Here is a 26,800-nt window from a genome sequence, read left to right on the forward strand (position 1 = left end):
CTATATTATTTTTATTAATAAACATATTTTTTCTGTGACATTTCTACTTCCAATACATTTCTGATGATGCATATTATTGTTGTACATATTTAAATGGATCTTATTTTTTGAGATAAAATTCACATATCCTAACATTCACCCTGCTAAACTGTACAACTCACTGGTTTTCAGTAAATTCACAAAGATGTGCAACCACCACCACCACTATCTAATTTCAGAGCATTTTCATCACCGTAATGGATTTTCATAATTGGCTGGTATAACTATTTAGAATGTAGGATAAAAAGGAACTAAATACCTCTGGTTTCCACCATCACTTAATGAATGCACTTATTGCAATATAACTTCCTATTTAAGATAAATTGTTTTTACCTAAAATTTATGTGATATAAAACACGTATTCATTTTAAATTAAGTATTCAGTGAACACAGATAACGTAAATTCTAATTCACCTCTCCTTACATTTTTTCCTGGTTTGAAACGAATGGCTTTTATGACAGAAAATTTGTATAGAAATGCATGGGGGAAAAAAAATCACTCAACTGCTTTTTAACACACGATGAAAAAGGGGTTAAGAAAGTCTCAAATATCTTTAAATTTTAAAATCCCGATTTATCGGTAATCCTTCCATTAAAGAAATGGGCTTTCATGGAGCTTTAAAAAAAAAAAAAGCTAACTGTGGACGCTCCTATACCACCTCCTAGCTTCTACCAGATGCTACGTGCACTGTGTACGTAGTCTAGCGTCACAAAGGACCACCTCCCTGACCCGAGAAACCGCTCTATGGGAACAAGCTAGGGACTTTGGTTTTGCCAGCCCTACGCCGCAGAGCCTTTCACCAAACTACCGCGCGAGGGCGCCCTCCCGGCCGCGGCTCAGCACGAGGTCTCCTCCCAGCCAAGAGCGCCGTCGTAGGCGGGCGCGGACGCCCAGCCGATCTTGCCTTATTAAATTATAGAAATTGGTTAAAAAAGAAAAGGGGTGGGGACATTCTCTGTTTCTGCTCTCACACCCAAGATAAGATTCCCAGGTTCCGGAAAACGCCACAGGAAACGGAAATGGCTTCTCCCTTGCCAGCGCGCGCGTCGGGTTGCATCACCCGCCTCATAGGGGGCCTTTTCCGGGGCTGCCCTCAGCGTTGCCTGTACAAATATTTAACAGGTCTGTGATGAACAGATCCCGAAACTTTGCATCGTGTTTTTTAGTGAGCCTACCAGCACGTACTGTACAAACTCATGTGGAAAAAAGGCTAAGCAGTGAGGCCAGTTCTGCACCGGTCACCCTCCTTTCCAGGCCTGGGCCCTAGTCGCCCTTCCAGCCTCCGATTCCCTGCCCCGCCCTAGGGGGCCTGCATATGGTCAGACGGCTGCTGGGTGACTTCCTTCTTCTCCGGGCAAGATGGCTGGGGGTGAGGCTGGAGTGACTCTTGGGCAGCCGCACCTTTCGCGCCAGGATCTTGCCACTTTGGTGAGGTTTTGCTTTGGGAGAATGGGGAGTGAACTCAGGAGTGAGCATGACCGAGCCTCCTGGGAGGCGTTGGGACGAGTCAGTGCTGGGCTGTCGGGAGTATGAGTTAAGAGGGGGAGCCCCGGAGCCTGGCGCCTTCAGCCGCACTCGCGCCGCTTCCTGTACCTCGGCCACCCCGCGAGCTGGGCTCGGGGGTGTACGATCGTGGGACCTCGAGCTTCTGAAGGATTTGGCTGGAAAATCTTGGTGTTAAATGTCATAAAGGTTTTCACCTTTGAATGTCTGGGAAGGGGGTGTCTACACTGTCCTCAGTTTCCTCAGTGCTAATGCTCCCAAGATTGGGGGGGGGGTTCCAGGCTAAGTTGAGTGGGAGTGTAGTCTGTTGTGTAACGATGAAGGGCTCTTATGGCAGCCATAAGAATACAGCATTACTTATATGGGAAAGGTGCTTTAGAAGTAGAAGGGATTTGTGTGCAGACTTGATGGGAGAAAAAAAAATATAGAAGTAGAAGAGATTTAGACATATGGTGGCGACCTGTAGATAGAAAAACATAGAGGAAAAGTTCTAATTTGTCTTATGTGCAGTGTTTCAAAGTAAATATATTTCATTGCAGGATGTTACCAAGTTGACACCACTTTCACACGAAGTTATCAGCAGACAAGCCACAATTAATATAGGTAAGACAAGAACTTAAGAGACCTGAACTTGCTTGATCTCTAGTAAGTAATTTTAACCTCACCTTTTCTGTGATTACCTGAATGTGCGGATTCAGATATTCAAGAAATAGATGTTGAGCCCTTGTGAGTAAAGCATCTGCAAGATTTTTGGGGGAAATACAAAGAATACTGCCCATGTCTAGCTTACAGACTTGGTGAGAAAAAAGAGACAGGAAAAGTTTAATAGCATAAGGCAGTATGTAGTCACACGTAGTAGAAGTGTAAGGAGGAGAGGAAAATCTGGCTGTACTTGCTACACAGGGTTATTGCAAGGGCAGAGTTTATGAAAGTTTGATGTATAAGCTTTAAGTATTGTCTTAATTGGCACCTAGAGCTTTAGAGGAGAAGTTATATTAACTGTAAATTTTGGACATGAGGCTTTTAAAAAGTTATAAAATATGTGCTATCCTTGACAGGATTACAGTAATTAAGCTTGGATTTTCTTGTTTCTATGAATTCCTTTTTGTTGTGTCAGAGCTCATCGTACCTAATTACTTTTACTCTAGAAATGCTGGAAAGTTTGTTAATACGCAACATTTTGTGTACTTTTTATTGAGTGTTTATTTTAAACGAAAGCAGTCTTTTCTGTGATTAAAAACATAAGATGAATAGCTTTTATTACACTGAGTATTTTTTTAAAATAAGGTTGTTAGTTACATGGAAAGTTCTCTTCAGTCCTCTATCAGAACAAGTTTTTAGTAGGAAAGGACATGTAAGGAAAAATTATAGTCACTATTGGTTTTACATTGGTATTTACAGTGAATTAGGGCTTTGGGTTTTCTACTCTTAACACTATTTGAAAAAAATATTTGGTGTAATTGAATGCGCATGAGTTAATTCTTTGTACTTTGTCTGTAGGTACAATTGGTCATGTAGCTCATGGGAAATCCACAGTTGTCAAAGCTATTTCTGGAGTTCACACTGTGAGGTTCAAAAATGAATTAGAAAGAAATATTACAATCAAGCTTGGGTATGCCAATGCTAAGGTGAGCTGTGTACTGTGGAACTAGAAACTATTTAAATTTAATTGTGCAGATAACAAGTCCAAATCTTTTTTCATTGAAATGTTTAGATTTATAAACTTGATGACCCAAGTTGTCCTCGGCCAGAATGTTACAGATCTTGTGGGAGCAGTACACCTGATGAGTTTCCTACAGACATTCCAGGGACCAAAGGGAACTTCAAATTAGTCAGGTGACCTCTTTTGTGCTAAAAACATTTTACATTTTATATTTTATTGTCTTGTGCTTTTTGAAGTATTTAATCGAGATATTAAACAATGAACCTAATTGCTGAGTGGTTTTGTTATTTTTCCATTGTTTTGTTTTCATTGCCTGTAATGATAATTTGAAATGTCAAGTATTTAAACCTAAGTTAAAATCCTTACATACAAGTTCTCCAAACTAAAGGTATTGCATAAGCAGAGTGGAATGGAGGGGAACACAACTCATTGGATTTAAGGGATTTTTTTTTTCCTTGGCTTCCTAAATTTATTTCAGAGTTGTTTCTGTTTGTTAGATAGGAGAGGACCAAAGCTTTTTTTTTTTTTGAGGCAGGATCTCACTCTGTTGCCTGGGCTAGAGTGCAATGGCATCATCATAGCTCAGTGCAACCTCAAACTCCTAGGCTCAAGTGATCCTGCTGCCTCAACCTCCTGAATAGCTGGGACTACAGGCGTGTGCCACCACGCCTGGCTGATTTTTCTATTTTTTTTGTAGAGATGGGGTCTTGCTCTTGCTCAGGCTGGTCTTGAATTCCTGATCTCAAGCAATCCTGCCTTGGCCTTCCAAAGTGCTAGGATTACAGGCATGAGCCACCATGCCTGGCCAGTCATTTTTAGTAACCTCTCTAAAACACATGGACTTGTTCTCCATCTGTTTTCTGAATATGAGTGCACATCCTGGTTCTTTATCAGAGGATACTCACGTTTGTCTAGTGATGTTTATGGGTGTTGGGGATGCCCCACAAGGAAATTTTAGATTGGGGCAGGGCTGGGACTAGGGAGAGACATGTGAGGCTGGCTTCACTTCAGGCCCCAAATTTAAGGGGATTAATCAGGGTAAATATTTTAATGTAGTATTTTTTAAAGTGAATGCACAAAATTGTAATAAACAGAATATATCCATTGTAAATAAAGGCAGACTCAGTATTACTGATGTTTTTTTTCCTCTTGCTACACTATCACTTTTTTTTTTGGCTCAGCATAGCATTGTTTCTGATCCTGTTTTCATTTAAAATTTTGGTATTTTGTTCATTATGGATTTTTTTGCATTAATTTTGTGTTTTTTAAATACTAAATTTAAATGTTTATCTTGATTACTAAGTTTTTTTGGCATCCCCTTAAAATTTGCACTTGCTTCACTGTAGCCCTTGCCCTGATTAGGGATCAGCAAACTTTTTCTGTAAAGGGCTAGATAGTAAATATTTTCATCTTTGTGGGCCATAAAGTCTGTGTTGCAAGTACTGGTTTCTGCTCTTCTATTATGAAAGCAGGCGTAGACAATACATGTGTAAATGGGTATGGTAGTGGGCCAGATTTGGCCTAAGGACTGACCCCTATTTTAGATCATGATGTTGTGAGCATACAATTTAAAAAAAACAACAATGATTGTGAATGAGCGCCATAGTTTTGTTAAAGTAGCACTGCTATATCCACTTCAAATGGGCAGTTTAAAAGTTTCAAGGTGCTAAAGGGATTTTTTTGCAAATTGTTTTTTCAGATGGCAATCCTCATTCTGTTAATATGGTTTTTACAAGTCATTAGGTTTTAGCTTTTGCTTAATTGACATTCTTATTATATACTCCCAGCGATCCCCAACCTTTTTGGCACCAGTTTCATGGAAGACAAATTTTTGATGGTTTTGGGATGATTCAAGTGTGTTACATTTATTGTGCATTTTATTTCTGTTATTATTGTATTGTAACGTTATGAAATAATTATACAACTTGCCGTAATGCAGAATAATGCCACTGCTGATGTGACAGGAGGCAGAGCTCAGGTGATGAAGTGAGCGATGGGGAGTGGCTATAAATACAGATGAAGCTTGCCTGCCCGCCTGCCCCTCACTTGCCTGCCACTCACCTCCTGCTATACAGCCAGGTTCCTAACAGGTCACAGACTAGTATCAGTCTGTGGCCCGGGCATTGGGGACCACAGCTCTATACCATATTTACTTTGCTTGGATTGTGAGTGTCTATATCTTCAGGTATTTCTACACATAGCTAATTTCATTTGTTTTGTTACGATCTGCAGTGATTTTATTCTCAGCTGGTGATCTTATTTCCTAGTTCTAGAAACACCAAGTCATGTAATCATTTTATGACAATAAGATGATTTCCTAAGTGATTTAACTTTAGGAAATCTATACCTTGCATGTTTAAGTATTGGTTGATCTTAAGGCTGATTGTTATTTCTCAATTGTTAGGCATGTTTCCTTTGTTGACTGTCCTGGCCATGATATTTTGATGGCTACTATGCTGAACGGTGCAGCAGTGATGGATGCAGCTCTTTTGTTGATAGGTAAATACATCAGAATTGGTTTGGACAAATCAATGTGGAACAAATCCAAAGTGGAATATTTAAAGGGAAACTAAGGCCTTTAAGGGCTATATCCATTACCTAAGGGTGACATGTATGGAAACTAACATGTCATCCTGTATGACATCCTTACCTATTAGCTGTCACAAAATACTAAGCAAGATAGACTTGGGGCTGACAGCTTGTGAGAATTCTTTTGGTAGTATCCCCCAAAAAGAAAAAAGTCAATAGTGCATTTTTCTCATTTAAATCATATGAGGTGGTTTATTATTTTAACTTTAAATTTATGTGTAAAAGTATTTGTATGTGTTATGGGGTTTGTGTGTGTTTCTGAGCTGTCCACTTGTAGACATATAATAGTGTGATTTAGATGCAAATAATCATTCATAGTAAGTGCTGAAGTCTAGGCCTGAGTACAGGTTTTTTTAAGGCTAAGGTTGTGCTTTCTTCCTTAGATGAGCTGTTGAGAGATTTTATTGCTATGGGATAGAAGTTTTTAAAAGCTTGCCAAGTAGGTAATAGTTCAGGACACCTGAACATCACAACCTGGGGAGGGTAATCATTACATACCCTAGGCATGTACGTAACAAAATATTACTACTTGTTTATAATACACTGTTGGTTATCTTTACAGTTAGTGTTCTTCCTTCCCTAGGTTAAGGAGTAGCCTCTGATATTAGTTAAAATTCATAGACAGTATTAAGTATCTTTTCCTCTTAATTACTCTCTACCTCTCAGAAGCTTGGCTGGGCCAGAACATTTCTAAAACTGTATAGAACTAGAGGGCTGTACCTTATACCTGAGCAAAAGCTGAGGGCAGACCCTGAGAAGCCAAAACTTGTTGATTTCAGGCTTCTTGCTTAGGACCAGGATTGGGATCCAAAAGATTGGGAGGTTCCAGTGGAGGCAGGCATAGAGGGTAAAGCAGGGGCAAAAAGTGGATGCTTGGCAATGATATCCAGGACTTTTGCCTGAGTAGGGGTAGAACACTCAAAAGTTGTCTTTATTAGATGCCAGCTTTTCGTGGGGGTGATGGTAGTAAAATACAACATAAAATTTTAGCCATTTGAAATGTACAATTCAGTGGCATTAAGTACATTCACAATGTTGCACGGTATAGTGATTGTAGCATCACCACTATCTAGTTCCAGAACTTTTTCATCACCACGAAAGGAAACCCCACGCGCCCAATAAGCAGTCACTCCCCATGCCTCCCTCCAACCTCTAGCAACCAATAATCTGTTTTCTGTCTTTGTGGATTTGCCTATTCGGGATATTTCGAGCTATTCTTATATGCATCTTTTTTTATTGATCAACTAGCTGGTAATGAATCTTGCCCTCAGCCTCAGACTTCTGAACACCTGGCTGCTATAGAGATCATGAAACTGAAGCATATTTTGATTCTACAAAATAAAATTGATTTGGTAAAAGAAAGTCAGGCTAAAGAGCAATATGAGCAGATTCTTGCATTTGTACAAGGTAAGAAGCCATAATATCTAACCAATCTATGAATCACTTGGAGAGGCATTTAGTCTGGATACCAGATGTTAAATTAACTTTTAATATAATAGATTATCTCAAACAAGGTAAACTTACGGGTCTTGAGCCTTTCTCTCTCTGTGCCTACTGCCTGTTATTGACCCAATAAAACTAGGGAAATCTAAGTTTCTGGATTTAACATGCTAAAGTATTAAAGTAATTGAAGTTAGAACTGAAGTTGTATTTTAGAAACTTCATCAATCAGAGTTTTTTTGTTTTTTTTTTTTAAATCCTCAGTGATAGTAAAATGAATAAAAGCATTTTTTTTAAAAAAAACTTAAATCTTACACTGTTTATTCTTACTGAGCAGCTACTTTCATATTTGGAAGTGACAGTGATTTATTTAATCTTTATAGTGTTTGTTTCTCTAATAGCATAGTGTTTTTCATTTCAGGGAAGACATGATACATCTTATTGTTGACATTTGATTCCCTCTTAGTCTTGTTTTTCTTGTTAGAAAACTTAACTTCCTATGAACTCATTTCTGTCGTCATGAAAAAGAATAAATCATTTTGATTAAAATCTAATTATGTTTGGTCCATTTCTTTGACCAACCTGTTTGACATATAATTAATAAGGAGCAAATATTATATGTGCCAGCAGTCTTTGCTTAGCAAAGAGTCTGCAATTTTATCTTGACATTTATTGGGAAGTTAATTACATGTTATTAGAAATTTTTTTGACTAGTAGAGTATTCTTTCCCAGGAGCGTTAGCATTTTATTCCTTTAAACGAGTTTATCATTTTACTGTATTAAATGTCTCTATCAATATACTTAACACTTTTTCCCTTAAAGGGAATAGTACTCATTTTCAGGAGTAAAAACAAACATAGGATATCGTCATCTTTCTAAATAGAATTATCACTTTCCACTTGTTGCTGGCATTTGTACGGAGTTGTTTAGGCATCTATCTTAGTAATACTGTTTTTTGTAACATGTCGAACAAGTTTTGTAAAACTGAAGAATCTTGATCTTTCTGAATTTTGCTGTATAGGTACAGTAGCAGAAGGAGCTCCCATTATTCCAATTTCTGCTCAGCTGAAATACAATATTGAAGTTGTCTGTGAGTACATAGTAAAGAAAATTCCAGTACCCCCAAGAGACTTTACATCAGAACCCCGACTTATTGGTAAGTGATAGAAATTGCCTTTAACTCTTTTTTGCTTGTTTTAAGAGAGAGTCTCACTCTGTTGCCCAGGCTGGACTGTAGTGGTGTGATCATAGCTCACTGCAACCTTGAACTCCTGGGCTTAAGTGATCCTCCTACCTCAGCCTCCCAAGTAGCTGGGACTACAGGCGGGTGGCTATTTTATTTTATTTTATTTTTTATTTTTTTAAAATTTTTTTGATAGAGATGAGATCTCGCTATGTTTCCCAGGCTAGTCTTGAACTCCTGGCCTCACAAGCGATCCTCCTACCTTGGCCTCCCAAAGTGCCGGGATTTCAGGTGTGCCACTGTGCCCGGCCACCTTTAACTCTTAATTTCATCTTTTCCACATTGGCGATTCCTCTTTAAGGGTGTTTATTAATGTTTTCGCTTTCTGCAGAAGTGATAATCCATAAAATTTTTTTAAATCGGTTAACTCTGAGGTTGTATTGGCAGTGCTAGATTGCATTACCGGATGAGGGATGGAGCCCTGAATACAGTAGGAACTATTAACCTTTCTTTGCTCAATATGTGGCAAGTTATGTGATCAAGATGGAGTAATACAGTATTTTCTATGGAATTACAATGTTTTAGTCAGGATGTTAGAACTTCCATACAAATGATTTCATTATACCATAAATAAAGAATTGGTGTGATTTGATCATCTTAAGCTTATGGTTCCTACACAGGTATGTAAGCAGCCTTTTCAAAACAGACATTCGAGCCCTTTTGGGGCCTTCATCTGCGGCTCCTGTGTGTTTGGTAGGAAATGTTCTCTCAGGTGACCTAAGTGCAGGTCACATAGTCCTAGTGTTTAGTTTCGAAGTTGAAGTTAAATTTTTATTACAGAAGTCATATGCTATAAAGGTGTATAAAGAAAATATCCACAATCTCTCTGCCTTCCAGTTCTAGTCCCTTAGCCCTGAAGTAACGAAAATTAACATTTGGTGTGTATTATTCCCACACCTTTTTCTTTGTTCACATCGTTACGTATAAACACACACATATGTTTTATTATTCTTTGTGGAAATGGAATCATATGCATGTTATTTTTGTAACTTTTTTTTTCCTTAATAGTATATTAAGGTCACTCTTCCTGATCATTACATATAACTCTAATATTCTTTATTAATAGCTGCATGATATTCCACAATACTGGTATACCATAATATGCCACCTGTTAATGAACTTCGAGTTATTTTCAGTTTTCCCATCATAAGTAAGGCTGCAGTAGTATAGGAATTTAGTATTAGATTTTGTTACAGCCACCCCTTTGGTATAAATCTCATATGGCTACTATTTTAGGAATGTTAACTTGGAAAAGAGTATTTCTTCTAAAGTTAAAATCAACAGAATTGGCTTTAATTTGTCTTGTCTTCTTTTAGTTATTAGATCTTTTGATGTCAACAAACCTGGCTGTGAAGTTGATGACCTTAAGGGGGGTGTAGCTGGTGGTAGTATTCTAAAAGGAGTGTTAAAGGTAAACTGGGTTTTGGTTGTTGTGTTTTTGTTTTATTCTTTTTTTGTTTTGCCCTTGTCTTAATCAGGAAAAAAATACGGACACTCCAAATTGAAAAATAAATTTTTTTTCATGGTGTCTTGTTTATTATTAGATACAGATTTGTCTACTATTACATCTTTTGAATGTGTCCAACCTCTAAATGTATAGGCTTCTTGTGAGCATGGGACACATTTTATATGGTGATAGGCTTGAGTGGTAGGTAGTTAGCAACAGTTGGATGGTTCTGGTATTAATGATCTCATCCACGCCTCTTTTTTTTTTTTTTTAATTAAAAGTGATCTTTCAAATAGAGGAAGGATTGCCTTTTCAGTTTTGTGGTCGTCTTGTTGGAACTTTTGATAGGTAAATGATAATTGTGTTGTCCTCCAGTAATTCTAATTACTTATTGTATGTTCATAGGTGGGCCAGGAGATAGAAGTCAGACCTGGTATTGTTTCCAAAGATAGTGAAGGAAAACTCATGTGTAAACCCATCTTTTCCAAAATTGTGTCACTTTTTGCGGAGCATAATGATCTTCAGTATGCTGCTCCAGGGGGTCTTATTGGTAAGGATTTTCCTCTCACATCTTCTCTTAATTTGTGGCTATTTGTGATACTTTTCATGGGACATGGGTTACTCAAAAAGGTATATTGTAGATTTTTGATTGGCTATTTTAATGATTAGAGTTGGGCAACGTTGACGTGGTTAAACTCGTTTTAGGTTATAAGATGGTTTCATGTGTTTGTAAAAATTATTTTTAAAGAAGGATGCATTTTGGTTTAGTATATAGTGTAACTCCTTTTTAGCAATAATATAAGTTTTATGACCTAGGATTTAAGATACCTAACTATACTTTTTTGTCTACACAGTTTTTGGAGTAGAGAGTGATTGCTTTTCATGTATGTTTTGCAAACGGAAAGTTACCCACAGATGTCAGTTGAATGATGTCAGATCATAATTATACCGAGATAGGAATAAAAAAAGATAACTTCCATTGTGTAGGAATTACTGAAATAATTTGAAGATTTTTTTGTCCCTTACAACGTAGTGTATTACTAGATACCCAGAAAAGTGCAAGATTTGGTGAGAATTAGAGGTAGTGTTGTACCTTTGGATTAAAGAAGAAAATGCTCAGCGAAGAAGCAGTTTATTCTTCACCAAACAAATTGATGATCTAATTTTTGGCTATGTAATTCATTTTTTCATTCTATCCTATAATTAACAGTTTACCATATATGATGTCATCTTTTTTATTTTTATTTTTTGTAAACAAGGAAATTCTGAAAACGATTTTTAAAATTTAACTTAAGGAAATCTTCAAACATAAGACAGAATGCTGTAATGATAACCCCCACGTAGCTACCACTCAGCGTCAGCAGTTATTAATATTTTACCAGTCTTGGTTCATATATATATCTTCTTTCCCCTCCTTCCCTTAAGATAAACAGCTTAAATATTTTGAAGTGGATCCCAGGAATAATACGAAGTCTTTAAACTGTCATTTTTATCATCCTCCCAGAAGGGAAAAGGCATGCAAATATTCTGCAAACTACTCATTATGAATTTTGTATCTTTTCAATCTTCATTAAGGATATTCAGACTCATTTTGAATTAGGTTATTATTTTCCTTTTGTTTAGAATTTAAATCAAGAGAATCAATCTGTTCTCAATTGCCCAATCAGCCCGTGAGTTTATAATTCTCCTTCTTCAGATAAACAGGTATTTTGTTATGCCTAGGTAGCTATTGTATGAGTATGAAAATATAAGTATTAAAATTTATACATAATATGCTGTACTTGTTTCACTAAGCTCTTGGGTATATAATTTATAGGTGATTTAGGAAATAAAAAGTTGGACTATGTACATCTTATTTTATATTAGGAGTTGGAACAAAAATTGACCCCACTCTATGCCGGGCTGACAGAATGGTGGGGCAAGTACTTGGTGCAGTTGGAGCTTTACCTGAAATCTTCACAGAATTGGAAATTTCCTATTTCCTACTTAGACGGCTTCTAGGTGTACGCACTGAAGGAGACAAGAAAGCAGCAAAGGTAAGTGCTTTTTATAATTCCTGTTTCAAAAAAAGTGACAAATGGTGATGTTAAAACCAGTTTTCAGTTTTACTCTTTTATAGTTAACATGAAATTAAGAAAAAAAGAAAAGGTAAATAAGTTTGACTTCCCAAAAATTTAGAACTTCTATACGGCAATCAGTTTAAGGTTAAAAAAAATACTCAAAGAGACAAACAGGGAAAAGTATTTGTGTCATGTGTAACAAAGACATGATATTCCCAATATCTGTATGATTTTTAAAAAAATGTCACAGTAAGATTAGGTTGGCAGAGATGGGAAATTGCTGGCATCTAGTGTTGGCAAGGATGTAGGAAAATAAGTCATGCTTTTTGAGAAAGTGTAAATTGGTAGTATTTTGAGACACATTTGGTGATATTTATGAACATTTTAAATGTGCCAACACTCTATCCCAGCAAATTTTCCTGTGGCATTGTTTTTTTAAATAGCATAATATTTATTATGGGACTATCTATTCAGTGGGAAAATGTACCGCTTTAAAGCTATACAAGGGAACTTCAAAAAGTTCATGGAAAAATGGAATTAAAAGATAAAAATTATAAATTTTATTTCTCAACATAAGCTCCATCAAGGTCAAGACACTTTTGTAAGTGATAACAGCCATTTAGTTTATCCCTAAAGAACTGAAGGTCCTGAGAATTTAACCATGACAATGCAGTCTTTTTTTTACATTATTAACTGAAGAAAAATAGATGCCTTTTAAAGATTTTTAAGATTAGAAAACAGAAAGAAGTCAGAAGAAGCCAAATCAGGACTGTAAGGTGGGCTGGGCGTGGTGGGTCATGCCTGTACTCCTAGCACTCTGGGAGGCTAAGGTGGGAGGATCGCTTGAGGTCAGGAGTTTGAGACCAGCCTGAACAAGAGTAAGGCCCCATCTCTACCAAAAATTGAAAAAATTAGCTGTGTGTGGTGGCGCATACCTATAGTCCCAGCTACCCAGGAGGCTGAGGCAGGAGGATTGCTTGAGCCCAGGTGTTTGAGGTTGTAGTGAGCTATGATGATGCCACTGCACTACTGCACTCTAGCTGGGGCAACAGCTTTCCTGGGTGTTTTTCTGCTCAAGCTTCAGCTAACTTTCTCAAAACACTCTCATAATAAGGACTCCAAAAAGTCAACAAGCAAAATGCCTTGAGCATCCCAAAAACTGCTGCCATGGCCTTTGTGCTCTTGACCAGTCCACTACTGCTTTGACTGGACCACTTCCACCTCTTGGTAGCCATTACTTTCATTGTGCTTTGTCTTCAGGATTATACCTGAAGGCCATGTTTCATTAACAGCTCTTCAAAGAAATCCTTCAGGATTTTGATCCCACTCGTTTAAAATTTCCATTGAAAGCTCTGCTCTTGTCTGCAGCTGATTGGGTACCCATCAAGTAGAAAGTTTGCTCAATTTTAATTTTTCAGTCAGGACTGTATAAGTTAAACCCATGGAGATGCCTATGGTTTTGGATATTATTTCTGCTGTTAATCATTGATCCTCTTCAATTAGTGCATGAACAAGATTAATTTTTTCCTTACACATTGATGTGGATGATTTGCTGCTGCAAGCTTCATCTTCATTGTCTCATCCCTTCTTAAAACTAGTTACCCATTTGTGAACTGCCAGTTCTTTGGAGCACTGTTCCCATAAACTTTTTGTAAAACATCAGCGGTTTCACCATTCTTCCACCCAAGCTTTACCGTAAATTTAATGGTTGTTCTTGCTTCAATTTTAGCAGAATTCACGTTGCTGTTGATAGGGGCTCTTTTAAAACTGGCGTCTAATCCTTCTTAGTGCCTCAAACTAAATTCCATTCAGACATGTTATAACAAGTTAGTATGAGTTTATTTTGGTACAAAAAAAATTGGAAATGCATGCATAGTTTTTTTCATAATTTCATTTTCCATGAACTTTTTGAAGACTCCTCATGTATTGACATAGAAAGAACTCAAAGTTACATTATACTAGGAGCGAGAAACGTGATAGAAGAGTTATAGAATTCTTTCTTATCAGTTATAACGCTGGGCCTTCTATTTGGAATCATAAGAGTCTCATGGTGAAAAATTCACAGAGCACAAATAAAATGACACAAAAAGTTATTTTCATGGGAAAGTGATAAGGAAAGAAATTTTGACTGTGAGCCACATGCCTATAAAACTTTAGGTTTGTCATGTTTTTGAAAATTCCTTTAATACTATTTTTTCCTCATCTGGCTTTTAATAAAAATATGAAGCCATTAAAACAATGATCTGAATTTGGGCATTAGGCTTTAAGTGGGGAAAAGAGCTATAATAGGAATAGCTTAATTAATTCACTTAATATTCAAAACAACCATGTATAGTAAGTGTTAGCCAATTTTGCACAGGCTCAGAGAGTTCTATTAACTTAGATGAAATTGGACCTTCAGAATCACCTTATTAACTCTCATGTAGCCATCATCCTGCCCTCCCCTGCCGGCTCCCAACCCCGTGCCACAACCACGGAAATTTTTTTACCTCATTTCTACTATATAGCTTCTTCAGAATTTTAAAGGGTTCTATGCTATGGTTACTAGCTTATTTTTTAAAAGTAGATCTTATGTAAATTCAGTGGATGCCAAAATAAACCTTCTGTTTGCCACCTTTAGGCTTATATATAGTTCAGATCCCTTTACCATGAAATTTCTGTAGAATATTTTTCTTTTATAATTAGTTTATTTCCAGAAGTGTTTGGTAAATTCCCACTTATTTTTGGAAAGCATTTTCTTGATTTTGGGGTTTATTTTTCCCCAATTTATTTCCCTAGGTGCAAAAGCTGTCTAAGAATGAAGTACTCATGGTGAACATAGGATCTCTGTCGACAGGAGGGAGAGTTAGTGCTGTCAAGGCAGATTTGGGCAAAATTGTTTTGACTAATCCTGTGTGCACAGAAGTCGGAGAAAAAATTGCACTCAGCCGAAGAGTTGAGAAACACTGGCGGTAAGTTTATTAGCCTTTGCCACTGTCTAATAAAAAGACATAGTCAATTTGCTTAAGTTCTTGGTGGTGTACACATAAATGCACATTCTTTCTTGAACACAACAGTTATTGTGGCTTTCAGTATCAACTAGTTATTTGGATGACTTTGAAAACTATACTTTTAGCTTTGATTTGTAGTCCCATACTTTAGTCCAAATACAGTTGGCTTCCCTTCCTCTTAGGCACAACCTATGCAAAAAGCAGTGAATTTAGGTTCATTATATTATCTTTGACTTTAGAAATAATTTCACACTTAATGAAAGAATTGCATTGTACAGAAAATTCCTGTATACCCTTTCCCCAGATACAAACACACAAATGCATTTATTTAAATATATAAACTTTTTTTCTGAACCATTTGAGGGGTGGATTGTATGTATCATGCTCCTTGATCTCTTACTGCTTCAGTGCATATTTCCCAAAAAAGAATATTCTTATATAACCACTTCAAGAAATATAATCATTGATGAAATACTGAAATCTGTAGTCCATGTTTCAGTTGTATCAATTATCCTAATAATGTCTTTTATGTCCCTCCAATCTGGAATCATGCATTGCATTTAGTTTCATGTCTCTTTGATCTCTAATCTGGAACTTCTTCAGCCTTTCTTTGTCTTACTTGATATTGATAATTTTGAAGAATACAAGCTAGTTACTTTATAGAATGTTCCTCAATTTGGGGTTATCTGATGGTTTGGAAACCTAACCACCAAGAGAATAGATTCAGGTTATGTATTCTTGGCTGGAATACTTAGATAGGTGGTGGTTTCCTTCTTGGGGAACCACAACCAGAGGCACATGGTATCTGACTGTTCCTCCTTGTTAAGGTTCATTTTGATTATGTGGTGAAGGTCTTGTCCAGTTTCTCTTTTATGCAGTTACTCTTTTTACCCTTGCAACTAATAAGCAATCTGTGAGGAGACCCGTTGAGCCTATGCAAATAGCCTGCTGCTCATCAAATCCCACCCTCCTGGATTTAGCATACACTGATGATTCTTGCCTGAATTGAACTTGAGTATGATTACAAAATTATAGCACCTCAGCAGATCATAGTGCACCCACCAACTCCACTGTCCCACATTTATCATTTGCCATTCTTTCTTCTCCGTTATTTATTTACCTATCTAGTTATGATATGGGTTCATGGGGTTCTAGTTTATTCACTGGGTTGTGATCCATTTCTGTCCTTATTTATTTTGATGTGCAAATTGTTGAAGATTTGGCCAGTGGAGACCCTTCAAGCTGGCTCCTGTATCCTTTTGACACGTACCCATCTCTTTTGTGTGTGTGTGGTTGGGGGGAACATTTCCTTATTTTCTGGCACAAGATGTTCCAGGCTCGTCTTGGACTTCCCTGCTCTAGTTTTAGAATTGGCCATTTCTCTAAGGAGCCCTGTTTTCTTTTAGTCGGAAATGGTATTTATAAATGAAGATCTGGGTGCTCGCTTCAGCAACACATACACTAAATGAAGATCTGGGTGCTAGGTGTGCTTATTGCTCCTAGGGTGCTCTTGCTTTTAGGTCTTTGGATAGAGCTAGGAAATACATACACATGTTTGGCTCCTAGCTCTTTTGCTCTTTCTCAGGTTAGTTACTGAGTCTGCCCCTTTCCATTCTGTATGACCTCATGATAGTCCATACCACCGTCATTTTACACTTAACAATTATTGCAAAAGACTCCTAGTTTGCCTCTTCCTTTGTTACTTTAGGAGCTCAGCCAAAATTTATCTTTTTTAAACATTTCATCATGCTGTACTTAATAATTTCCAGTAGCTGCTCACTACTTTCTGATATTCAGGACCTTTCTGGAAGCTTGCTTCAACCTGTTTAACCTTTCCTCCTGCTTGTCTTGTATAAACCTCTAAATTAGACTCTTTCAAATCACCCTGGGCTGTCTGTCCTTTCCTCACTGCCTACTTCCTTTATTAAGGTTTCCGTGGTACTATGCCCCACGATGATCTCTCATGACTTACTGTTTGGAAGATTGATCTGAATTTTTACTCTGTAGTTTTAAAAGAGTTAAATTTTTTGTTGTCTCATAAGTAAATAATTCTGCTTTGTGGTGATTTATGCCTGTTTGATTCTAGAACAGGTTCCTCTCTAGTGTGATTATCTATTTGCTATTATAGACATACTGGTTTCCAGTATATTTTTAAAATAGATTTAGATAATAAACTTTCAAAAACTCTCAACATGAAACGCATTATTGTCACTTAGTTTTAATGGTACATTTCCTAGATTCAAACAGATTTTAAAACAAAGAATCTTTGTGTCTGCCCACTAATATTATAAGAGGATTCTATCCAAATGAAATTTCAGACTTTGCTTCAAAATTAGCAAGTATGTTAAAATTCTTAAGAGAACATCTGAATGATCCTTACATTCTTCTGAATTGTGGTTTTTACCCATATTTAGGTGGGTTACTAGAAACTATGGTTGGGGTAGCAGTATCCAGCCTGGTTCTTTGAAAGAGGGAGCCGAGATCCCTTTGCTATTGAGAGTAATCTGCTTATGTACTGTATGTTCCTTTAGATCTTCTCTTATTTTCCTTTACCAGCTAAGATCATGCTAAAGGCATTGTGATCTGTTGAGGTGCTATGAATGAGAGGAAAGCATTTTTCAAGGAGAACAGGATAGAGAATGAGGCTTTAAAAAAAAACAGACTGAGGTGGTTTGTGTATCGTCATGGTTCCTTAGGTGAACTGAAGGGCCCTTGGGTGATTCTGAAGGAGTAGGTATGTTTTGATAGAGTAAAGATGAGCATATTTATGGTAGCAACTTTCTGTTTGCTTTTCCTGTCATTTATGCTGGCCAGAGCCCATCTGTCTGGTTCTAAGAATCTAAGAAGATAGTATGGGCTGTCTTTATGGCGAAGCAGGCTTTGAGAACAAATTTGAATTTAGAAGATAGGCAAATAAAACTAGTTCTGTCATATGATTGTGTGGTAATGATAATGAAATGGATGTAAAATTCATAGTTTCTTTTCTTTTCATTTGCAGTTTAATTGGTTGGGGTCAGATAAGAAGAGGAGTGACAATCAAGCCAACAGTAGATGATGACTGAAGAATCCCAGTTAAATAATACATTTGGATGGAGTTGGAATTTCTCTTAACCTAGGGGTGTATTTTCAAAGCAATATTAGGGAATTCATTTCACAGCTCATTACCTTAGTAGGTAGCTAGCTGTAAGGTTATTCTCATTTTTGATGGTGAAAATTTAACCTGGTAATAAACTAGGGTCTATAATAAATATAAAAATTGGCATAATGTTGGATTGAATCTACATTTTAGCAGAAGTTAAGCATTCCAAAATAACATCTAATTTGTAATGTCAACACAGGTTTGAAATGAAATTGCTACAACCAGCCTTTGCTGTAGCATACCACTGAACCTGTTTGAAATAAAATTTTTCTTCTTCTTTTTCATGATTTGTCTTTCAGCAGCTCTAGGCTGAAGGACTGTTGTACTATTAAAAACTTGAAGACACAAATTCTCCTTGAAGACCAGCTCCCTTTTGTTTGGCGCCATATTTTATGTTGCTTTATCTTTGAAGTTTTGAGTGAAAAGGAAATTAATAGGTTAAAATGAAATTGTTCTTCAGAGCATGAGCACTTCTTCCCAGGACAAACCTTTCTCTCCCCTTACTCTTTTCCTGAACTGGAACACAGGAAACCAGAGCCAGAAGTTCTGTCCCTTTCCCCGTGATGGCCTGATACTATTTCTGCATTGGTTTATGCCTGAAACCTAATAGTCTTCCCCCACTGGAAAATATTGTTATACCAAATGATTCTGAATGAGTAACAAAGATGGCCATTATTTTACATGTTTTCTTAAATGTTTAATTGGCAATAGTTATGACGTAGATTCTAATATTAGTGATCTTTGGACCTTTCAAAAGCTCAAGAGATAAAGGGTGTTAGAAAGGGTGACTCCTTTTAAGATTTTTAACTTATTGTCCATGTCCCTATACTTTTCCTATGGTGTTCTTTTTTATTTTTATTTATTTATGTTTTTGCTTCATGAAAGATTCTGTTGAGCAGTAATTCCCAACTCTGGCTGACATTAGAATTGTTGGGGAAGCTTAAAAAAAAAAAAAAAAGATGCCCCACAGAGATTCTGAATTGGCTTGGGGTAGAGCCTAGGTGTTGATATTTTTAAACACTCCCGTGTTGAGAAACAAGTTTAGAGATTTGAGAAGTAGATATATGAAATAACGGAATCTTACTGAGTTTTGTTAGTCTGATAATACTCTAGTTTGCTTTTCTTATATTTGCATTGACATGGGATTCGATGCCACTGTCATCATATGGTGCTCATTTGGACATTGAAGCTGCCTCGTCGAAGTTTAGAAGCTGTGGTTATGGGTCATTATTTAAGTTGATATGCTTTAGGGAAGCATATTAATGTTTTAATATATACTTGGTTGACTTTGAAGGACTGTGTTGTAGCATAAGGAACACATTTAAATAAAACAAGGTTCTAAACGAAACATTTATTTATATCTAATATCCCCATGTGTTTTGTGAGCACCTTCTACCGGAAATTCTGGAATAAGACCCAAAATATTGACTAATTTGTTATGATTAATCTCATGTCAGAACTGAAACCAGAAATCTATTGTAATTAATTCCAAACACCCACATGAATTTCAACAAATTTGCAAAACACCGTGCTGCGTTGTAATTGGGTATATACAGATGAGAAAACAAGACCTTATTTTCATAGAATTTGAAGCCAGCGCAATGATTCTTAGCAAAAGGTATATCTTGTTGAGATCTGCCTATAAGGTGACATTTCTGATGAAGGTATATTGCATATATAAATCTTGACTGCACTGTCAAGGTATTTTCAAAAACTGGCCAGTTCTCATCACCTCTAGTGCTACTACCCTAGTCAGAGCCACCCGTGGCTCTTAGCCACACTAGCCCTTCTAACACCTCCCTGCTTCTATGCTTGCCCTGCTGCATTTTTTTCTCAACACAGTCGCCAGAGTTACCCTGTTTGTAAGAGAATACTGTGTACAACTCTATGGTAATAAACTGTAAAGTTGATCTCAGAAATGACGGGCACGAAGACAGTCTAACTGTGACATCATTCAAATGGTTTCCAGGCTGACCTAGAAAACTCCACATTTTACTCCTTATATGTAATCTCCAGAGATGATGTGTGTGTGTGTGTTTGTGTTTGCTTTTGCAGAGGAAAAAACTAATATGAGTGTGGAGATAACTGCACTCAAAACTTCTGAAATCCCCATTTCTAGAAAAACTTGATATGGTGATGCTTCCAGTGAAATGGATGCTTTTCTGGAAATTTGTAATTTTTTAAAATTACCAAAAATAAAGCAGATACTCTTAGGAGATTGATAACCATTAAACTGAGGTTATTACATTATATCTGCGAAAATCTCCACAGACTCACACATTCTGCCCAATTTTAAGGAATAGATGATTCCTATGTTATTTAAATTGTTCCAGAATATAGGAAAAGAAAGGGGGGGAAAAAGACATCCTAACTCATTGTTCAAGATTATTGTATTCCTGCTACTCAAACCCAGAGAAAATACTACAAACAAACAACAACAACAACAAAAACTAGAGACCATTCTCATATGTAGATGTAAAATCTGTACTAAAATTTAATAAATCCAACAATGTACTAAAAGAATAATGTGTTCTTGTGTATACATGGATTGTTTCATAGGTTGAACAAAAAAATTCCTTGGAGATGTATTTTATACAATTCAAAGTAGTTTTTAAAATGTAGGTAATGTAAAGAAGGAAACTTTATGGACTTCATGTAGTGTACTAAGCAAAGAATTACCATAACCATTGTTTTTAATGATGACACATTGGAGCACAGTAATATCCTGCCATAATGCCATAGGTGGGGTAAAAATCTCAGTTGGGTAAAATATGGGGTTATTGTGAAGTTAATGAAATAACTAGAATGAATTTCCCAGGGTGGGAAGCAGTCATTGATTGCATTATATCAGAATTCATATTGTATAATTTCTCTATATTCTCTATATTCTCATTAAGGTCTGAAACAAGAATGTCAGCTACTGCTTCAGTTCTACAACATTGTTCTCTGGGGCTTAGCAGATGAGATATAGGGAATGAAAGAGACAACATTTTTTACAAGGTATAAAATTTCCCACCTAGAAAATACAACCCAGAAACTGAAAAACTGAAACTGGTAAGAGAGTTAAATAAGATGACAGTTCAAGATAAACATGCAAAATTATTAGTTTATATATTCACATACAAATCGAAATGCAATGGATATAAACTATCCAGGTATACATTTAACAAGAATATGTGAGATATGTATGAATAAAGCTAACATTTTGCTAAAGGACAGAAAAGGAGATAAGAATAATAAAGAGGGATGGGAACGTTCAATATTCTACAGATGACTATGCCTTCCATTTTTTTCTGCAAATTCAATGTAATCTCAATCAAAATTTCAGTAAGGCTTTTAAAAGAACTTGTCAAGCTGATATTAAAGATTTGGAAAAGTAAATTCACAAGAATAGTATATAAACATTTGAAAAAGAATTGTGATTGGCGAATAGACAACATTTTAGAACATATAAAGCTACAGTATTTATAAGAAGTATGATATCGATGCAGGAATAGATCAATCATTAGAACAAACTTTACAACCATATACAAAATTTTAGTAATTTATGCTATAGGCAGTGTTTGATGTCAGTGAGGAAAAGAATATTTTGTAGTCAAAATGGCTAGCCATTCGGGGATTAAAAATATTTTATTTAAAATTGCATTTAAGATTTTATTGAGATCAAATTTTGAACAGAGAAAATGTAGGAGGTTATTTTAGTAATTCAGGTGAAGAAGGCAAAACAAGAAACCCAAAAGCTGTAAGGGAAAAGTTGACAGATGTGATAACGTAAAAGCTCAAAACTTCTTTTCGCTAAAGATATCACAGATTTAAAAGATGATAGATTGGGAGAAAATACTTAAAAAACTTACATGAGGATTAATATCTATAGTACAAATCAGTAAGATAAGGAAATAGAAATGGAGTTAAAATATATATTGCATCCCTTGAGTAGGCTAAACACTGGCAGGAAGAGAAGCGTCATGTACACACACGCACACTGAATGCTACTGATTGATTTGTGATTTGGGCAAAAATATAGAAGTTAGTGGCAGTGAAATGGTTCTGCACAGCAGGAGCAGATGCAGCACGTTATCTGCCTGGAGTTTTTGTGCCCGAGACTAACAGGGAAGGGTTGTGCTGCTGCCAGTGACTTTGTTACAAGGTAGGGTCTTGTAACCCTACCTTGGATCAGAGAAGATGGGTTTTATGCTGGGCCATTGTATTTCTAAACTCAGGGATTATATCTCTGTTCTGGAAGAATTTAGACAAATTTAATGTTTCCATTTAAGGGAATATATGCAAACGTTGGCCATCAGGGAAATCACACTGTGTTCTGGGAAATAAAGCAGCATTATTGAATGATACATCTGACTTCAGCTTTTTGGCAACAAGGAAAATGCATCTCTTGCAAATATGTGTAGGCAATTTATAGAAGAAACACAAGTCCCAATACCCATTTGTGAAGTGCTTAGCCTATCTAGTAATAAGGAACGGGAAAACTAACAATGATGCGATATCATGTCCACTCAGAATCTGCAAGTTTAAAAGATTTATAATGAATGTTGTTGAGGATATATTATTGGTGACAAGCATAAACTACATTCTGAAGAGGGCAGTTTGAGTCTATCAAGATTTAAAATATCTCACCCTTTGACCCAGAATTCCATCTCTGGGAATGAATCATAAAGAAGTGTTTACTCATGTTCACAAAAACTTATGTAGAAGGATGTTCAATCCAGTGTTGTTTATTATAACAACTATTGTAAGGCATCTAAATGTTAGTCAAAGGGAATGATAAAAAACATTTTGTGGTATGTTTATTCTAATATGAAAAAAAGCTATGAGCTACCTTTGATTTAGCCCTGGTTAAAATTAAAGGTGCAAATACTGGTCCCAAAGGTATTTTGCGGAAATCACTGACAGGAAATAATCTTTTCAATGTACAGTGATTTGAGAATTCAAAATACAGTATTGGTTATTGCCCACTCAACAAAAAGAAGGAAGAGGAGTGTCAAAGGAAAAAGCTCCATATCAGTGTTAGCACTGAATCTGTTAGAATCACAACTTTTTTGCCCTTAAATAGCTAGAAAGCCAAGACTAATGAATTTATGCCACTTTTATATTAGTGAAATTATACATTAATCACTATTGGGTTAGTGTACCCATTACAATTTATTTTCCTACAACAAATACTTTCAAATATAATTTCCTATTATGAATGAAGAGTGAATAATATATTCCCCACAACAAATATGTAAAAAGACTTATCAGGAATCATAACTTTGAGTATTATACTCCAAAAGAGATAACAATAGGCTGGGAACAGTGGCTCATGCCTGTAGTCCTAGCACTTCAGGAGGTTTAGGCAGGAGGATTGCTTGAGGCCAGTAATTTGAGATCAGCCTGGGCAACATAGGGAGATCCCATCTCTACAAAAAATAAAAAACAATAGCCAGGGATGGTAGCATGTGCCTATAGTCCCAACTATTCAGGAGGCTGAGGTGGGAGGATCGCTTGAGCCTAGGAGTTTGAGGCTGCAGTGAGCTATGATCATGCCACTGCACTCCAGCCTGGGTGACAGAGTGAGACTGAGTCTCTAAAAAAATTAAAAAAAAAAAAAAGACCAACACTATGGTTTGAATGTCCCCTCCGAAGCTCATGTTGAAATTAAATTGCCATTGTAACTGTGTTGAGAGGTGGGACCTTTAAAAGGTGATTAGGCCGTGAGGGCTCTGCCCTCATGAATGGATTAGTGCTATCATCTCGAGGGTGGGTTAGTTATTATGGGAGTGGATTCCTGATAAAAGGATAAGTTTGGCCCCCATTTTCTCTGTCTTGTGCGTGTACTTCTTTGCCATGTAATGGCTTCCACTATGTTATGACATGGCAAGAAGGTCCTTACCAGATGCCAACCAGATGCTGGTGCCATGCTCTTGGACTTCTCAGCCTCCAGAACTGTGAGCCAAATAGATCTTTTTTCTTTATAAATTACCCAGACTGTGGTATTCTGTTACAGCAGCAGAAAACAAACTTTTTAAGATAACCAATTTTTGACTTTAAGTCTCTCTACTGTACTTTTAGTTTCATTGATTTCTTACCTTTATTATTTCCTTCTACTTTCTTTGGATTTATGCTATTTTAAAATTTTATTTTAATATTTTTCTTTTTTTAGTTTTCCTTTATTATTATCATGCTATTTTAAATTTTATGTATTTATTTATTTATAATTTATATTTTTTTAGAGACAGGCTCTCACTGTGTCCGCCAGACTGGAGTGTAGTGATCCGATCACAGCTCATTGTAACCTTGAACTCCTGGGCTCCAGCAATCCTCCTGCTTCAGCTTCTTGAGTAGCTGGGACTACATGCACACAACCCCATGCCTAGCTAATTTTTTTATTTTTTGTAGAGACAGGGTCTCACTATGTTGGCCAGGTTGGTCTCAAACTCCTGGCCTCAAGCACTCCTTCTGCTTTTGCCTCCCAAAGTGCTGGTATTGCAGGCACAAGCCACTGCACCCGGCCTATCATGCTATTTTTTGTAAGTGTAATACTTAATTTGTTAGTTTTCTTTTAGCCTTCATTCTAATATAAACATTTCCCACTTGGGACTTCTATAGCGGAATCAAACAAAGTTTTATTTATTTAGGTATAATTTATATTCAATAAAATGCACATATCTCAGATTTTTTTTAGAGATAGAGTCTTGCTCTGTCATCCAGGTTGGAGTGCAGTGGTGTGATCATAGCTCACTGCGGCCTCAAACTCCGGGAGGTAAGCGAAGCAATCCTCCTGCCTCAGCCTCCTGAGTAACTAAGTCAAGTATTCATTCTGATGAGTTTTTTTTTTTTTGAGACACAGTCTCACTGTGTTGCCCGGGCTAGAGTGCCGTGGCGTCAGCCTAGCTCACAGCAACCTCAAACTCCTGGGCTCAAGCGATCCTTCTGCCCCCGAGTAGCTGGGACTACAGGCATGCGCCACCATGCCCGGCTAATTTTTTCTATATATTTTTAGTTGTCCAATTAATTTCTTTCTATTTTTTTAGTAGAGACAGGGTCTCGCTCTTGCTCAGGCTGGTCTCGAACTCCTGAGCTCAAACTATCCGCCCGCCTCGGCCTCCCAGAGAACTAGGATTACAGGCGTGAGCCACCGTGCCCGGCCCATTCTGATGAGTTTTGATTATTGTACACACCCTTGTATTTATCAGCCTAAACAGGATATATAACATTTTCATTACCGTAGCAAAATTCCTTATCATCCTACGGTATGTAGTCTTTTGGCATCTGGCTTCTTCCATTTAAAATGTTTTTGAGATTCATCCATGTAGTAACATGTATCAGTAGTTCCTTTTTATTGCTGAATAGTATTCTACTATAAAGAAATACTACATTTTGTTTATTCATTCACTATGTTGATGGACATTTGGACTGTTACCACTTTTTGGCTAGTAAGAATAATGCTGCTATGAACATTCATGTGCAAGTCTTTGTGTAGACATATGTTTTAATTTCTGTTGAGTGTATTCCTAGGAGAGGAATGTTGAATTGTATGGCAAGTCTATGTTCAACTTTTTAAGAAACTGCTAAACTCTTTTCCAAAGTGACTATACTGTTTTATATTCCCATCAGCAAAGTAAAGTTCCAGTTTTTCAACGTGTTCTCTAACACTTGGTGTTGTCTTTTTTTATTACAGTAGTCCCCCATTATCCATGGGGGATACATTCTAAGACCCCCAGTGGATGCCTGAAACTGCGGAGAGTCTATCTATACTATGTTTTTTTAAGTTGATAACCAAGATGGCTAAGTGACTAATAGGCAGACAGTATATACAGCATGGATACACTAGACAAAGGGATGATTCACATGCCAGGCAGGTCGGAGTGGGATGGCATGAGATTTTGTCATGCTATTCAGAATGGCACACAATTTAAAATTTATGAATTGTTTGTTTCTGGAATTTTCCATTTAATATTTTTGGACCACTGGGAAGCCGAGGTAGGAAGATTGTTTGAGGTTGGAAGTTTGAGACCAGCCAAAGCAAGAGCAATACCCTGTCTCTACTAAAAATAGAAAAATTAGCTGGGCGTGGTGGAACATGCCTGTAGTCCCAGCTACTTGGGAGGCTGAGGCAGGAGGATCGCCTGAGCCCAGGAGTTTGAGGTTGCTGTGAGCTAGGCGGATGCCACTGCACTCTAGCCACGGTGACAGAACAAGACTCTGTCTCAAAAAAAAAAAAAAAAATTTGTTTTTTTGGACCGTGGTTGACTACAGGTAACTGAAACCACAGAAAGTGAAACCACGTCCAAACTTTCAGTGTGTTTACTAAAATAAAAATAAAAAAGAAAAGTGAAACCACAGATAAGGGGAGACTACTGTATAATCCTTCTAGTGGGTAAGTAGTGGGATCTTATTGTCGTTTTAATTTGCATTTTCCTAATGACTAATGATGTTGAGCACTTTTCATGTGCTCTTTAGCCATTCATATTTCTTCTTGAGTTAAATGTGTATTTAAATCTTGTGCCCTTTTTTTTTTTAGAGGTAGGTCTTGCTCTGTTGCCCAGGCTAGGGCGCAGCCTGGGCTCAAGTAATCCTCTTGAATCAGCCTCCTGAGTAGCTGGGACTACAGGTATGTGCCACCGTGCCCAGCTAATATTTTTATTTTTTGTTGAGATGGGGTGTCACTATGTTGCCCAGGCCGGTCTTT

The 26,800-nt window shown here is 36.9% G+C and overlaps 1 protein-coding gene across 1 annotated transcript; it reads left to right on the top strand.

Moving 5' to 3' along the window:
• Positions 1-1,390: 1,390 nt before the first annotated feature.
• EIF2S3 (eukaryotic translation initiation factor 2, subunit 3 gamma, 52kDa) lies at positions 1,391-18,581 on the top strand. The gene is made up of 12 exons (XM_012656339.1): positions 1,391-1,468; positions 2,083-2,146; positions 3,044-3,171; positions 3,258-3,379; positions 5,611-5,705; positions 7,044-7,202; positions 8,257-8,391; positions 9,795-9,889; positions 10,331-10,475; positions 11,792-11,961; positions 14,764-14,936; positions 17,974-18,581. Exons 1-12 carry the CDS (start codon positions 1,400-1,402, stop codon positions 18,035-18,037), a joined length of 1,419 nt encoding a protein of 472 aa, XP_012511793.1. The 5' UTR covers positions 1,391-1,399; the 3' UTR covers positions 18,038-18,581.
• Positions 18,582-26,800: the final 8,219 nt, after the last annotated feature.

This window comes from Propithecus coquereli, unplaced genomic scaffold (assembly GCF_000956105.1).
Source record: "Propithecus coquereli isolate 6110/MARCELLA unplaced genomic scaffold, Pcoq_1.0 Scaffold50, whole genome shotgun sequence".
Classification (NCBI taxonomy): domain Eukaryota; kingdom Metazoa; phylum Chordata; class Mammalia; order Primates; family Indriidae; genus Propithecus; species Propithecus coquereli.

Coding starts and splice junctions, on each gene's coding strand:
- EIF2S3 (XM_012656339.1), top strand. CDS start 1,400: ATGGCTGGGGGTGAGGCTGGAGTGACTCTTGGGCAGCCGCACCTTTCG. Junction 2,147..3,043: donor ACAAGCCACAATTAATATAG/GTAAGACAAGAA, acceptor CTTTGTCTGTAG/GTACAATTGGTCATGTAGCT. Junction 3,172..3,257: donor TTGGGTATGCCAATGCTAAG/GTGAGCTGTGTA, acceptor TGAAATGTTTAG/ATTTATAAACTTGATGACCC.